This window comes from Benincasa hispida, chromosome 8, assembly GCF_009727055.1.
Source record: "Benincasa hispida cultivar B227 chromosome 8, ASM972705v1, whole genome shotgun sequence".
Lineage (NCBI taxonomy): Eukaryota > Viridiplantae > Streptophyta > Magnoliopsida > Cucurbitales > Cucurbitaceae > Benincasa > Benincasa hispida.
The window spans coordinates 4,618,250-4,634,137 of NC_052356.1; the positions used below are offsets into that span (position 1 = coordinate 4,618,250).

Genomic DNA, 15,888 nt, shown 5'->3' on the forward strand with positions numbered 1-15,888 from the left:
CAATAATCAAAACAAACTACAAGCCACTTTGGTTCATTGATTCAGAAGCCGCCTTCAAACTCTAACCAAGTTCTTTCCATATTCTTCATTGATGGTTCAAACTTTTATGTCCTTTCTTTTTTTTCTTAATCAAAAACATGAAACTAAAATAAATTAAATTATAAATTTAATCTCTACAACGGGAAGAAAGTTAAAATCCAGGCCTTATGACTTTGAAGTTAGACTTTTAGTCTTCGTAGTTTCATAAAAATTCATAAATAATCTTTATACTTTGATAAAATGTTCGTAAATAATTCATTCGATTAGAAACTATTCAGGAGAATTTTATCAAACCATAAAGACTTAATTCTAAGTATAAACCATAGAGACTAAATTCTAATATTCTTCGAACCATAGAAACTAAATTTAGATTTTAACCATAAAAGTAAATAAACAGAAATTTAGATTTTAACGATAAAAGTAAATAAACAGAGAGACATTTGATGCATATTTTGTCACAAATATGATTCGTGTATATTATTGACATTATAAAAAGTTGCAATTCTCGTAAGAATTGAAGTTGAAAAAAGAAATATACACAAATGTCAATCACCCTGAACCCATCAATCGGTTAACCCAACTCAATTCAACTACAAATCCGAGCATAATTTAAGCTTTGTATGAAAATAAGAATGGCTACAACCCATCAACCAAAATCTTCCAACCAATTATACAGACTTTGATAAGGAAAAATACAAATAACAATGAAAGGAAAGAGACGATAGCCTATACATGCATGCTCATAAACAAATTCCAAGAAGCCCAACAAAGGGGAAGAAAAATAACGAAAAACCGTGACTGCAAATAATGCAAACAAAGCGCTTTCAAGTCTTGGAAGCAGCAGTAGTACATAAGATACAACGCATTCTAGGACTGCCCACATCTGTATCGTCCTCGTCGTCTTCGTCGTCCTCTATTTCTCCATTTTCATAATCGAAGTCAGATGTCAAATCATGCCGAGTATCTCCAGTCCCTTTCTTAGCATCAAGATTGGTGGTAGATTCTATAAGACAAGTCTCGTGATACGCATGACAGCAAAAGAACACAATGACTGATATGTTTTGTATTGAAAAGGGATTAAAACATATACAGCATCGAGCACCTCCCCGAGTTTTCGACTTAACCTCCATCATTCCAACATTCAAAGATTTTTTAATTGACTGAGAAACCTTATTTTCGTTCCTTTTCCCACGCAATTCATCTTCTTCATTGCTCAAGTAAAGTCCATGTCTGGCCTCTTTGTAGTACTTAACCAATAGATTCACAGTGTCGGCCTGTCAGAAATCACATATTACTATCTTGATAGCACAAGGTTCAGTTCAAGTGAAGCAAGAAATTTTGTCTCGCATGAAAAATACCTTCAAAATATCATTGCATCCATGTCTAAGACTGGTTTCCGTCCTGTAATCAGTAATGATTTTAACTAGCCGATCCCGGAGGCTGAAATAGAAATAAGGGGAAGATTTTAGACCATGTGTAGGTGTACATCAAAATATGAAAATAAATCTAATTTTACATACGTTCAATTTGTTTAATTTAGGCACAACCTATAATCTAACAACAAATCTAATAGTTAGAATGCTTATTTGCATCACGTTGCTACACAACATGTCAGAAATTAAAAAAAATTGAGAAAAAAATATCTGGAAGTACATAGCCCAAGAAAGATAATAACCCAGTTTTAATGCCTCAACAATCAACTATAAACAGCTTGAGACAATTTCAAACGGAGAATACATGGAATGAGAGCATAGGCGCACATTACAAAATACTAACCGAATAAATAGTAACCTTGTAAATTGTGCAGAAATCAATGACAACAGAAGAATAAATACACGGGACATTATCAATAAACAATACAAAATCATTAGCTGATTCAATAAAAATGCCGAGATTCGAGTCCCACGTGGTTTTCTTTATTACTTTTTGCAAGTAACGAATAGTTATAAAAACCCCCAATATCTATAAGTGCTATCTACTATGCACAACCTTTCATCTCAGAGAAGCAAAGCGATAACTCCAAGGATTAAAATGTTTAAAGTAGTTTAATATGCTGAGGATTTTGTGCTATAAAAGACATGACCAAGACCAAATCAGAAAATACAAAGTGTTTCAAAAATTAAGAATACAAGGAAGGCGGAGCAACTACAAAATCCATTCAAATAGGTCTAAGAAGCACTGCAAATTGTGATAGACCTGGATTTAAAATAAATAAATCTTAAATTCTAGAAGTGCCTCTAAAAATTTTAACCCACCACTAACGTAATTCTAGGCTGGACAACACTAAAACATTAAATAAATAGAATTATACAAGTGAAAGGGAACCACAGTACATTTTACAGGGATGTATGCCACTTGCAATAGAAAGACAACAGATATAAACACCACAGAAATTGAAAACTAATGATTTCAGAAAGTGAAACAAACCGAGGTATCTCTAAACCATTAGGAACCATGTTGACAATATAAAGAGGATCCAGATTGCCAACTGTGTGCTCCAATAACATGCCAACCTGACAATAATAGAGGAAAACCCCTTCAAAATAAATCAGTGTATGGAAAATTAGACAACAAGGGAAGAGCATTTATTGATACCATTTCAGCCTTATGAAGACATAGCTTTATTAGTTCTTCCCAGAGTTCATCATCATGCTGCATGCTAACAAACTCTACTGCCTGTCCATGATGACAAGAAGGTTTTATGAGTAGTTCGTAACCACAACTCAAAAGCGAAAGAGATCTCAAATGCAAATTCAGAGTGCCATCTGGAAGCCAAGCTGCCTTCAGTCAAAAAATAATGCAAGTACCTCTTCTATATCTCCTAATTTATCAATGATGACAGCAAGGGCTTGTTTTGCGTTTCCCATTCTTCCAAGAATAAAGACTTGCTCCCTCAAAAGATTTTTTTTAATGCAAATCTCATATGCCTGAGATTATATTCACAAAGTCATAAACAGATACAGCATAACCACTAGAAACACCAACAGGTAATTCAAACCTTCTCAAGTGTATAATGTTGACTACTACGAAGAAACGGAAGCAGCATCTTTGTATCATAGTCAGCATAAAGCTCCACCTGCAATAGTTTTGGAGGGTAAAGGGGAAGCAAATTATTAAATAAGAACAAGAAAGCTCTAACCACAAAGAAACCACCTATTATGGTTATGAACAAAATGAGCCAAAAAGCTCCAACTACAAAGCATCTTTATATTGTAGACAGCATAAAGCTCCACCTGCAATGTTCACAGTCTTACTCGAGGTCAAGCTTAATCATTCTTGATAAAACCACCAGTTTACTTTCAGTTAGCAACCAGCTTTAGTATTTAAGCAGATAAAAGTATAAATTGAAAAGGAATCCAGCAATGTTATTGAGGTGCATTTTGATGCAAGCTTATGGTTCAAGGCAAGGTGAGGCATGCAACCATCTTCTTGCTTGTGTGACAGTGTCGCGTGCCTTCAATAGGTGCTTTCCTTTGCACATTTTTTTTCGCTTTCAACATTGTGAACGTGCAGTAGAGAGTGCCACTGCAAGGACACCACATAAAGCCAGCCAACAGTACATTGTACCATCCCACTCAGAAAGCTGGAACTGGGCAAGTACTCTATACACAAAATGTCATTCAATTTTTCCCTCGGTTTCTCTCAAATCAATCTCTCTTACCAATGTCCCCTTCAATTAGAGGAAATCCAGTCCACTGTTATACACCACTATTTATTTTCTTTTCATCCCCCTCTTTTGGTGATATCGATTTTCCCTCCAAGACAGAGCAGCCAAAAGTTTCTCTTTTTTTAAAAAAAAAAATGCTTTATATTGGATCTCATAATGATAGAAGAATCTAGTTGAATTCTTTAGGCAAGATTTCAGCCAAATTCTTGGTGAAAGAAAACTTTCATCATATTAAAATCAACTAATCTTTGATTAGAGGCTAGCTGGAAAACCAGAAAAGTTTCATTTGGCATGTTAATTCTGTGAGGATATCTCATATCCAGTTTTTGTATAACTTGCTTTTGTTAGTTTAACCTTCGTTTCTTGTCCAATACACTTTATTAAAATGCCCTGCAATTGACCAATTGTAAACTTTTTTTGGTTGCAGATGGAGATCAATTTTATTTATTCTTTCATTATGTCTATAGTGGTTAGAGTTGGGAGTAGCTCTTCTAGACTTCTAATTTGGTTTGGGTGTTTAATAGAAGTTCATAGCAGAATATAGTTCAACTTGTGGAGTGAAGTTGAATTTATTCAAGCAAAGCCGTTCTTCAAAGAATATGGTTTCAAAGAGACCAAAGAATCTTAAAGAGAGTATTTGATTAGGTCAATTTATGGATTGTGCCAAGAACTATGCTGCTCTATGGTGTTCTTTGACAAATCAATTTTTGTTATTCTATCAGTATAATCAATACTAAAAGGGAGCTATTTCTGTTAAGATTGGGCTGATTTGGTTGTTAAGAGTGTGGGGATGTTTTCTCGGTATATCCCTTTAACAGTGTAATCTTTTCTTCAACCAATGAAAAGTATACCTTTTCAAAACAATAATAATGGTGATGATTGTTATAATATGTATTTATATATTATTATGTATAGTTGACCTTTATTGTAATTTATATTGCCTATATTAAGGTTTCTTACTTGCCTATATATATGTATCTTTAGCCTAATTATATAATAAGAGATTATTCTACGAAGTAGAATACAAGAGCCCATCTAGAGTTTAAAATATTCGTTCGTTTGTTTATTCATTTGACGGCTACGTTCTCACAAGGTTAGGGTTAGGGTTTAAGTTTGGGTAATCAAGTTCGAGTGCCGTTTGTCTACACCGCCCACCTCATTAGGAGCGCCACCACCGTCCGTAAATTGATGTCTTAATTGCAATTGAAGACTTTGCGGAGCTACCGCTATGATGAACTTCTATCACTTAAATATTAATGTTTAATGTCTAACATTATATAGTATATTTCTTTTTCAAATTATTGCTAGTTGTAATTTTATTTATATCTCTCGCTTTACTTCAATGGTGCAATCTCGTCACATCTCACATCAACTTGAATAGATATATCATCTACACAAGTGAAAACATGGAAACCAAGTCGCTAAAGGATAACTCGATCTTCAGTAGTTTGTACCTGAATGTCATGGAAATCCTTTCCAGCATGTGGATTTACTTCAAATAAGGAATGCAGATATAGGTGCAAAAAATATCTGAAATCACACTTATCGCCAGCTTTGAAAAGCTGTGAAACAACTTCGTTTGGAGGAATCAGTTCCTTATTTTGGATAAACAATTGAACAGCTCGCTTGCAATCTAGCATCATGAGTTGGACAACCTACAAAAGATGGGTAAAAGAAAGGTTGTCATACATTTGAACATGATAATAAACATAATGATAGTTTGCTCATGAGACTGGACTGTAAAATTGTTCTCTCTAAATCCCCTTTTTTTTTTCATTTTACAAAAGGCTACCAACAAATTACAAAGGACAAAAAAACTAAGGTACAAACTGAACTACAAGACTCCAAGGTTGGTTGCTGGATATTGCTTGTTGCAAGGAAATTGAAGCTTCTTTTGCTGGAAATAGTATTCAAGGTTGGGCTGGATTTGTTATTTGTTCAAAGCTTAGAAAAATTAAAGAGACATTAAAAGAGTGGAACGTGGCTGCAGAACTGCAGAAGAAACAAGAAAAACCAAGAAAAAAAGTCTTCTCAGTGAATTAGATTATTTTGATTCAAAGCTGAAGCAAATAATCTGTCTTCCCTGGAAGATGATATACAAGCAGCAATCAAAGGAGAAATTATAGAAATTTATCTTTTTGCAGTGCGTAATTTTATTCAAAAATGCAAGCTAAACGGGTGTCGATTAGGTGATGAAAACTCAGGCTTCTTTCACAAATTCATGGCAGCAAAGAAGAGGAAGAAACTTGATTTCAAAATTATTTTCCACCCAAGGAGTTTATCTTACTTTTACCAAAGACATTGAAGAAGAAATTTTAAATTTTATCTCTTCTTTATATAAGCAATTACCTAGTTCCCATTCAATTCCAGTTAATCTTCGTTTAACTCAAGTTTCTGCAGCTCAAAACTTGAATCTTATAGCCCCTTTTACAGCTGAAGAAATTTTGAGAGCCTTGAAAGCCCTTGGAAAGAATAAAGCCCCAGGCCCTGAGGCCCTGATAAATTTACAGTGGAATTCTTTCTCATGTTTTGGAATTTGATTAGAGCTGATTTACTTAAACTATTTACAAAATTCTTCAGAAATGGAAAGTTAAGTGCTTGTATCAAAGAGAACTTCATTTGTCTGATTTACAAGAAAGAAGTTGCTTCCTTTGTTAAAGATTACCGACCAATTAGCCTCACAACTTCAATCTTTAAAACTCAAGGACACAGTTGTACAACCTATAGAATAGATCCTGTTCAAGTAAGGTCATATCACAACTTCAATCTACAAGCTCATCACAAAGGTTCTTGCAGAAAGAATGGAGTCAATAATGCCAGACATTGTTTCTCCGTCTTAGAGTGTCTTTATAGTTGGAAGACAAATACAGATTATATCCTTGTTGCTAATGAGATTGTTGAAGAATATAAAGCAAAAAAGAAAACGGGTGGATTCTTAAGCTTCATTTGGAGAAGGCCTTTGACCATGTGGATTGTGATTTCCTGGAGGATGTTCTTACGTTAAAAGGCTTTAATCCTGAATGGATCACTTGGATTAATGGTTGTGCTCGCAATCCCAATTTTTCAGTATTTATCAATGGAAGGCCAAGACAATGCATTCTTGCTACTAGAGGTATTAGAAAAGAAGACCCTTTCTCCCTTTCTTTCCTCATAGTTAGTGAAGTTCTAAGTTCTATTATTGACTATATTCATGAGAAAGAGGTCTTCGAAAGATTTGTTGTTTAAAAAGACAAGGTCCATGTGTCTATTTTACAATTTGCAGATGCCGCTCTTCTTTTGTGCAAATGCAATGATGGCATGTTAAATGTACTCATCAAGGCAATAGAGTTATTTGAGTGGTGCTCGGGGCAAAAAGTTAATTGGGAAAAATCTCCTTTTAGTGGAATCAATATTGATGAGGAAAAGCTGATTTCAACTTCTTCACGGCTTCACTGCAAGGTAAACATTTGCCTTTTTTATACCTTGGCCTTCCATTGGTGGCTATCCCAAGAAAAGTCTCATTTTGGCAGCCCACTATTGATAAAATCTAGAAAAAATATTAGTTCGTTGGAAGTGTTTTAATATCTCTCGTGTAGGAAGACTCACTTTATGTAGAACTGTATTGGAGAATCTTCCAATATATATTATGTCTCTATTTCTTATGCCAGCCAAAGTAATTTCAATTATTGAAAGAATCTTGAAGACTCTCTTGTGGGAAGGAGACAAAGGCAGTAAAATCAATCATCTTGTAAATTAGGATTCGGTTTCCTAGCCATTAAAGAATGGAGGTCTTGGCATTGACGGACTTTTTTTCTTTTGAAAAGTCTTGGCATTGCAGGATTAACATTCAGAAATGTGGCACTACTAGCAAAATAAGGTTGAAGACATTTTCAAAGATATCTAGCAGCAAAGAAGAGGAGGAATTTGATTTCAGAATTGATTAATGATCAAGGTTCGCCAACAAGATCATTCAAGGAAATTGAAGACCTAATATTGGGCTTTTAGGTTTCATTATACTCTAAAGCACTAGGCATTAGATTTCTTCCTCTCAACCTACATTGGCCCATTGTCACTCGAAGTCAGAACACTTTGCTGGTCACTTGTTTGAATGTTTCAATATCAGTTGGAGTTTTGGTAATGTGTTCAAGGATAATGTGGAGCAGCTGCTTATCGGTCCCACCTTTAATGAAAAACCAAGGTTGATCTGGACTAATGCAGTGAAAGCTTAGAGCAGAACTGTGGTTTGAAAGAAATCAGCATGTATTTCATGATAAAGCTTCACGTTGGATGATCCGCTTTGAGATAGCTCAACTTAGCGCTTCCTCATGGTGTTCCCTTGCCACAACCTACGAAGATTTCTCCATCCACGACATCAGTCTCAATTGGAAGGCTTTCATCTTCCCTCCACTATAGTATATTCTCTTAGATTTGTCTTTTTTTGCAGGCTGTACTTTGTTGTAGTCATCTAGTATTAGTTTCTGAGTTTTGTACCGCTTTATTTATGACCATGTATTGCTTGTATCGGCTCCTATTTGTTATTGGAACCTAGTTTTTGGTTAGTATTGATTGTATTGGAAATGATAAGAGTGCTATAGAGGTGTCAACCTAGTTGAGAACCTAGTTGAGATGTCCTAATGCACTTGTTGATCCTTAGGCTTTAGTAATGTCTCTTCATTGTATTGTTACTATCACTTTGTTTTGTCTCATTCCATTATCTTAATAAAGAGGCTCGTTTCATTTTTTAGGAGGGAAAAAAAAGACATTTTCATGAGCTAGATTCACTATGGTGCAAAGTGGTATTGAGCGTTCATGGTAGAGATTCGTTGCAAGTTGATTCATTGGCATCATTTAAATTAGGAAATGGAAGAAAAGTTTCATTCTGGAATCTCCCTTGAGTTGATGTTTGCCCACTCAGTTCTCGTTTTCCTCAGCTTTTCAGGATTGCAATATCTCCCAATTGGTCTACGACCATTTGGATGGCAATACTTTGTCTTGAGCAATTTACTTCAAAAGGCTTCTAAAAGATGTTGAAATTCAGGTGTTTGAACAACTTCTACAAGTTTTATTGGGGAAAAAAGATAGAAACCCCTCAGAGAGTCGTGGATGAGCTTGAATCGTTATCTTAAACACTTGGCAGCCTCCGTTGCAATTTTTAAAGCTGTTTTTCAGAATTTGTGGAAAACCAACAGCCCCAAGAGAATTAATATCCTTATTTGGGCTATGATATTTGGACCGTTAAATTGTTCTACCACCATCCAAAGGAAGCTTCAAGTTCATTATTTGTCTCCCACAATATGCCCCCTATGTATGGAAGCAAGTGAAGATCTTCAGCACCAATTTTTTTATTGTAGATTTGATGCGGTTTGTTGGTACAAACTATTGGCTATTTTTCATCTTCAGTGGACCTTTGGAAGTTCATTCAAGGAAAATGTGTTACAAATACTTCTTGGCAATTATTATGGTCAAATGCTTTAAAGTCTTTCTTGCTGAAATTTGGTTATAGAGAAAGTAGTGCTTTTATTTTTACAATCTAGATGTTTATTTCTCTTGTACCTTTATTTCAAGTGACATTGTATTTTGAGTTTTTGCTCTTTTCAATATATCAATGAAAGTGACAAGTTTCCATTCAAAAATAGCTATTAGGTCAACTCATGATGGTTAGAAGATCCTACCTTTCAAGATGTGTTGCCACAAAAGCGACATTTCATAACATAATTGCCACACACTTAATTTTACTCAGAAGAAAGAAACAAGAGAACTATAGGGTTCCTAATCCCAAATTCTCATACCTTCTCACGAATGGCTTCATGCAGATTGTATTTCTCAATAAAGTCAAATATATCTGGCTTCAGCAGCTGAAAATAAGAGCAACATAAGCAAATATGTATTCAAAAGAGAAACAGTAGTAGCGTTCTAGATCCAGTTAACAGCAGAGAGAGAGCACAAAACTAAACACTTACATCAGCATAAAGCAAAAAAGCTTTCTCATACTGCCCATCTATGACATATAGTTCAGCTAATGCCTGATGCAGGAAAAAAAAACGAGCTTACTGCAAAACACACTTTAAGTGAACAAAAAAAAATAACAGAAAAATAAATATTTACTTCTTTAAGAGCATCAGTCATTGAAGAAGTATTGAACTGAGGTTCTATGGCTGAGATAACAGGTAGGGGCGAATAAATTACAGGTGGCCAAGTCTTAACAGTCGTTAATAAATCCTTATGAAACAATGGATTTGAAGCAAGAGCAACGAGAGCAACCTACAATAAACCAGTTTAAAAAAATGTCAAGTTTTCACGTTGGAGATGAATAAATCACTCATAAATGGAAAAAAAGTAGAGTTTTCTTCCAGACTAACCTCATAAGCAGTATCACGCAATCTAGGGTTTTCTGTTGGTATGTATGGAACTAATACAGGAAGTTGACGCAAATGAGCGAAGTGGAAAACCCATCTGTGAAAAATATGTTTCTGTAATTATGCTAGCATATGAAGAAGGGCAGACAAGGCAATCAACTAATTACCTCTCCCAAGCAGAAGCTGAGCCTCGCAACAATTTGGGACATAGCGAGGCAGCTTCCGCATATTTTCTCTCCACAATCAAGTGATCAAGATATTTGGATCCCACCTAAACACATAAGGAACAAAAAAATATTATACCTTTTATTCTTTTAAAAGAAGGAAGCAGAAAACTTAGGGGATTATGAGTAGTATTATACCAACTTCATACAAAAATGACTTAAAACATTAATTTTTCCATAACTTCAAGAAAACTAAAGGGATTATCAATCCCCAGAGCCAATCAAGAACTTCAACCTTAATATTTACCACTTAATTTTCATTCGAGAAAGAAATTTCATTTGTGAGATGAAGTGTAGAAATAAAACTTTCAAAAGAATCACAAAAAATATAATATTGTTGTATAAGACTTCCGATATATCAATTAAAAATCAAATTATAATTCTGTTGGGATGTTTGAAGACTTCAAGGAAGATTGAAACACTAGGTAAATTACATGGGGTGACCAATTTTTTTTTTTTTTTTTTTATGAGAAATAGATGTATATGATAATCGTGAAAGAAGATAGACAACCTAAGGGCCAGGTAGGATCCCTAAGCCTAGCAAGAGGAGTCATGCAAAAGGACTCAACCTGAAGGAATCGGGTAGAGGGAATATTGGGGCCCAACCCTTATGATATCAAGACAGGATGCTTGCATCCAACTAACACTAAGTATGCAAAATATGAAATGCAGAAGCAGTCTTCATACAAGAGAAAGAGCTCAGAAGTTCTTTAAAGAAAACGAACTAATGATATGTATTCATGAACCATGCGTCTAAATATCAAACGTCAATTTAAATTAAAGGAATGGTTTAACAGGGAGGAGGAGAAATGAATGGGCCAAAGAAATGTACCTCATCAAGGAGTTCACTTCTTCCTTGACCTGCTTCAACTGCTTCCAAAGCCTTTTCATGCCAACCATGTTCAAGAAGCCAAGCAATATGATCTTCAGCATCCCTAAGAAAAAATAAAACATACAATCATGAAAACAAAGGGATGCGATGCAGAGTAAAAGATACATGGTGTAGTTCCTTTTGCACTGTTTAAAATGACATGGTGAATATGTAGAAACGTTGCAATTGAAAACCCCAAATTACCAACATTTTTGAAAGAGTAATGTAGCACCAATTTATCATTATTTCAGTTTTATCTGCAAAAACTGTTTAATTAAGGCATAAATTTTGACACAACTATTCTCAATTTGATTATTCATTTGGGACTTGTAAGACCTGCCCAAATCTGAGGATCCGTGGAGAAGTTCCATTTAATAGCATCCTCATGTTGTCCATATCATAAGAGTTGTTAGCATACTACATAAGACATGCATATTATTTTAAAGATGAAAATATGAAAACCTGTTTGTAGTTGTATAAATTTTCACGTTGTCCATGACTCCATGTCATAAGAGTTCTTCCTCCGGTGATTACCAATTAAAAGTGCTAGGTACAACAATAAATGAGAAATCTATAGTTATGAAACAACACAGATTAAAAACCAACCTGGGCTTTGCAATAACTATGTCTTTCGGGGATACGATATAGTACAGAGGTTCAACACCAGCAGCCCACTGACCACCAGCATAGCTGCTGCCTACACTGACATAAAGAAGTATTTGAACATTTAAGACAATTTACCCTGTGCTAGAAAAATTTATATTCTTCCATAGATATAAATTAACCTGCAAAAGGAGCATGTGCAAGGGAATAGTCCTTTGCCTTGTAATGCTCAAAACCATGTACGGGTAGGGCATCAGTAGATAATTCATCATTGTTCCATGTTACAACACGAACTTCTGGTCTTTGGGCATTTCCCTACTTGAAAGTGATTTACACAAGATAAGAATAACACATCAAAGGGAGTAACCAGCACCTTTATGAAGAAAAATGAGCAGGCACCTAACACAATCATAAAACAAAGAGCATGTGGTCATGCTCTTACATAAGAAACACATTAGAAGAAATAGGAAATAGCAGACAAACAATAAACAATAGTCAGATGAATAGAGCATGTGGTCATGCTAGCATTTTGAGCTTTAGTCTATTTCATTATTTCAATGATTAGAGTTGTTTCCTTTAGATAACAATAGTCAGATTAAAAAACAGTTATACTCACATTCCATAAACCACTCACTCGCATACACACTTGGACAGAAGAAACAGCATATTCATGATCTTCAAATAGTTAAATCAGGAACTGTTAAGTGTTAAAAAATAATATACTCCTTCATTTGAAGAGACAAAGAAGGTCTATGATTTCTCATGAAATTTGACAAACCATGGCACTAAACAACTGACAAGGAACTAATCAAATATATTTGGATCTGATTGTTATACATGCATAACACAAGTTCACCATTAAGCTCCCAGTTTGCAGTATGAGTATAATTAGAACAAGTCGCTAAAAACTTGTACAAAAATAAAATTCAAACCCATTTAAAATCTTATGCTGGTAAGACTGGGTATATGTACATTCAGCTTGGTGTGAATATACCTGCCGGGATGGAGCAGTTATACTAAAATCTTTTTCACCTTCTTCCCCGGGAATATAAGCCAAAACAACCAGGACGTCCCCAAATGGAGCCATTCCTGTGATTAAGTAGCTGGTTTGAAAAGATGCCACTATATCAACCCGGTTCATGCTAGATGTTGGAACATGCCTACTACTCTGTGTCCCATTGGCTGCTCTATTCTGGTTTGTTCTAATTGATGCAATCTTGACAGACGTTCCCCAGCCAATGACCAACAGAGTATCATCCTACATAAACATAAAGAAAATACAACAAGAAATTATACTCGATAAAGAAAATAGTAACAATAATCCTATGTCAAGAGGATAGCACCAAGTTATTTTGACTGCTACTTACACGCCTTATCAAAACTAAAAAGGTGCAAAAGTAGTTAGTGAAAATGTTAACAATCGGTATTGTATAGAAAAACACTTAGGGTCATTACCAAGAATTCAATTTTTTTTATAAATATAAGAAACAGTTTCATTGATGTAAGAAATTACAAAAGAAAGAAGAAAACCTCTGCTTTCCAAGGGAGTTACAAAAGGCCCTCCAATTGGATAATAGAGAAGATAAACTATAATCATTAGAAAGAGGATGTGTAACCAAGTATTTGTCACATATACAATAGCATAAAAAATTCTACCAAAAGAGGGCTCCCTATCTTTTTCTTTATTAAAACTTTTCATTGGTATAATGAAAAGAAAATGTTCAACGGATACAAACTCCCAAAGGAGTGAAGAACTTAGAGACAAATACAAGAAAAAAAGAAGGCTCCTTATCTTTAAAAATTCTTTGGTTCCTTTCTTGCCAAGTTGTCTAAAAGAAACCCTGAACAAAATGTGGCCATAAGGCCCAATAATATTTGAGAGAGGCGAAGAGGAGAATCTTAAGGGAGAGTATTCATTTAAAAAAAAAATGAAAAACAAAGCGCACATCATTTTTTTCTTTTAGTTCTTACTAACAGAGGTATTTTATCCCAAGAAAAAAAATGTATAAACTACCCGTATTTTATTCCAAGAGAATGAATAGTGAGAGAACACAGTAATTTTTCTAGACCTAATTAACAAAATGCATTTTTTTTCCATGAAAAGAAAAAAAATATATAGTTATCTGAAAAAAGTTTTTGATATTTGAAAAGTTAATGGATCAAATAATTAAATATAACTAACCTTTAATTTGGTACCAAGTAATTTTATTTTTTTATATATATAAAAGAAACAACTTCTTCATATTTGAAAAGTTCCACCAGTGTTCAAGAACATGAAGTTATTTAGGAATATTCAAATCTTCCTCACATTGAAAATTCAGAAGACCAGAATTTAATTTTAAAAAGGCCCACAAACACAACTTACAGTATTAATGAAATAATCAGAAGATAGTGTCAGCTTCTGCAAATCAATGTGGCTATTTCTTCTGTTAGAATTACAGCTAGTTGGAGTATCATCCACTTCAGTTACTTTCTTTGTACATTACAGTATGTCTACAACATCATGAAAATTAAACAAACCTGCCAAACTAACTGAGGGAGCAAAAGTTCAGGACGTGGGCTTCCTCTCGGTCTTTCAATAAATGTAATTCGCTGATCATTTGCAGCATCATAAACCTTTACGCCTGCATCATTTGCCCAAGCAATAAGGCTTGTTCTCCATTTTACTGCATGTATTGGGCCTTCACCAGAATGCAAGACCTAAAAAAAGCAGCTAACTTTGCAGTGAGAATCAAGTCATCTGATACAAGGAAGATTTTCTCAACTGGGGTGGCAAAAAGAAATTTGAAAACCTGGTCTTTATATCCTAGCCATTTCTTTGAATTAAAATATAAATGGCCCGCTAGACCACCTGTTGCAAATCTTCTAGAAGTTTTCTTTGCATAGTCTGGATCCAATGCAATTGCCTTCATCGGTCGATGATACTCAAACCTCATTCTCTCATCGGTGAACAGACTATTAATTACAACCGAACCATCATCCGAACAACTACCTACATATTCACCTTCTGTATCAAAGCTGAGATCGTTGACAACGGCAGTATGAGCAGAGAACTCCTTAACCTAAGAAAAACAAAATCGAGCACACACTTGACGATTAGCATGTGTAGCAATAACCAACGGTTACCCATGAAAACTTTCCACTCTAATGCCTCATCAAAAGTAAAATCATGTGTACTAGAAAACCACAGAATCTCATAGTTTGACCATTGATATATTTTGTTCACTACTACAAAGTACAATCTAATAGAATACATGGAAAAATCGCAGCTCGGGTCTGTATCTGATAGCGCGAAATTGAGCCATATTGAAATACTTCAAAAACAACTATCATAATCTCAAAATTTAACACAGCTCTGCTCGGAACTGGAGGCAATTGCACACCGAATTTCCAAAAATTTCCAAAATAAAATAAGAAGATCAAATTTGAGCACCGATTTAAACAAAAGAAGCGAAACCTGATTTCCGAGAAAGTCGAGAATATGAACGGTGCCGGCGTGAGTCCCAAGCGCGATCATCCGCTCCGCAACAGCAAGGCAGGAGGCGGCATCACTGGCCAGTAAAGATGGTACGCTTCCTCCCATTCTCTGATACTTGAGCCTAGGCTCCTCCTCATCGTCGGCCATTTCTTCTTCTTCTTCTTCTTCCTCATCGTCTTCTTCCTCCTCCTCCCTCTCGTCGTCTCCTTCGGCGCCGTTTTCCGACAGAATGGGAGCCATTGTGATGTACGGCCGATTCAGATTGTCGCGGTTCGCCAGAGAAGGAAAAAAGTTGGAGTTAATGAAAAAGGAAGTAGAGAGATCAATTATGGGGAAAAACAAAAGGCTTTGGAAAGGAAGACTAGTTTCCCCCTAATTTATTTGATGTTTGTTTAATTTCCATTACACGGCTTATTACTTTACCAAAGGAAAATCGTGCGATAAAATTATTAGAAGAGGGCGTTCGTGCGACAACAACAATTGATAATGGCATGTTCCATATGCAATCTGAAAACAACATCTTCAAAACAATTAATTTAAATAAAACAGAGTTTGTATTTCACATTCTCAAATATATTTTTGAAAAATCGTCATAAATAACCTCATTTAAGATTTTACCTTACAAAATTAGTCCCCTTTTTTTAACTCTTAAATAGTTTTTCAAATCCATC

At 35.0% G+C, this 15,888-nt stretch overlaps 1 protein-coding gene across 2 annotated transcripts; it reads right to left on the reverse strand.

Moving 5' to 3' along the window:
- Nucleotides 1–489: 489 nt before the first annotated feature.
- On the reverse strand, nucleotides 490–15,581 carry LOC120082947 (vacuolar protein sorting-associated protein 41 homolog). 2 transcript variants are annotated; one of them, XM_039038384.1, is made up of 19 exons: nucleotides 15,197–15,581; nucleotides 14,532–14,801; nucleotides 14,260–14,439; nucleotides 12,734–12,997; nucleotides 11,922–12,054; nucleotides 11,743–11,833; nucleotides 11,098–11,200; nucleotides 10,209–10,312; nucleotides 10,045–10,138; nucleotides 9,791–9,946; nucleotides 9,646–9,708; nucleotides 9,475–9,540; nucleotides 5,161–5,361; nucleotides 3,038–3,115; nucleotides 2,847–2,966; nucleotides 2,635–2,715; nucleotides 2,467–2,552; nucleotides 1,398–1,479; nucleotides 490–1,313 (listed from the first exon to the last, which is right to left on the reverse strand). In XM_039038384.1, exons 1-19 carry the CDS (start codon nucleotides 15,455–15,457, stop codon nucleotides 864–866), a joined length of 2,883 nt encoding a protein of 960 aa, XP_038894312.1. In that variant the 5' UTR covers nucleotides 15,458–15,581; the 3' UTR covers nucleotides 490–863. The 2 variants fall into 2 exon arrangements, with proteins under 2 accessions (XP_038894312.1, XP_038894313.1); XM_039038385.1 differs by lacking the exon at nucleotides 15,197–15,581 and having other exon boundaries at nucleotides 14,591–14,769.
- Between the last annotated feature and the right edge of the window lie 307 nt (nucleotides 15,582–15,888).

What these genes read in the sequence shown, in the direction of transcription:
- LOC120082947 (XM_039038384.1), bottom strand. Translation starts at nt 15,457, where the DNA reads ATGGCTCCCATTCTGTCGGAAAACGGCGCCGAAGGAGACGACGAGAGG. An exon ending in AACATTATACACTTGAGAAG is followed by an intron (nt 2,967 to 3,037) that starts GTTTGAATTACC and finishes ATATAATCTCAG; the next exon opens with GCATATGAGATTTGCATTAA. An exon ending in GTCTTCATAAGGCTGAAATG is followed by an intron (nt 2,553 to 2,634) that starts GTATCAATAAAT and finishes TATTATTGTCAG; the next exon opens with GTTGGCATGTTATTGGAGCA.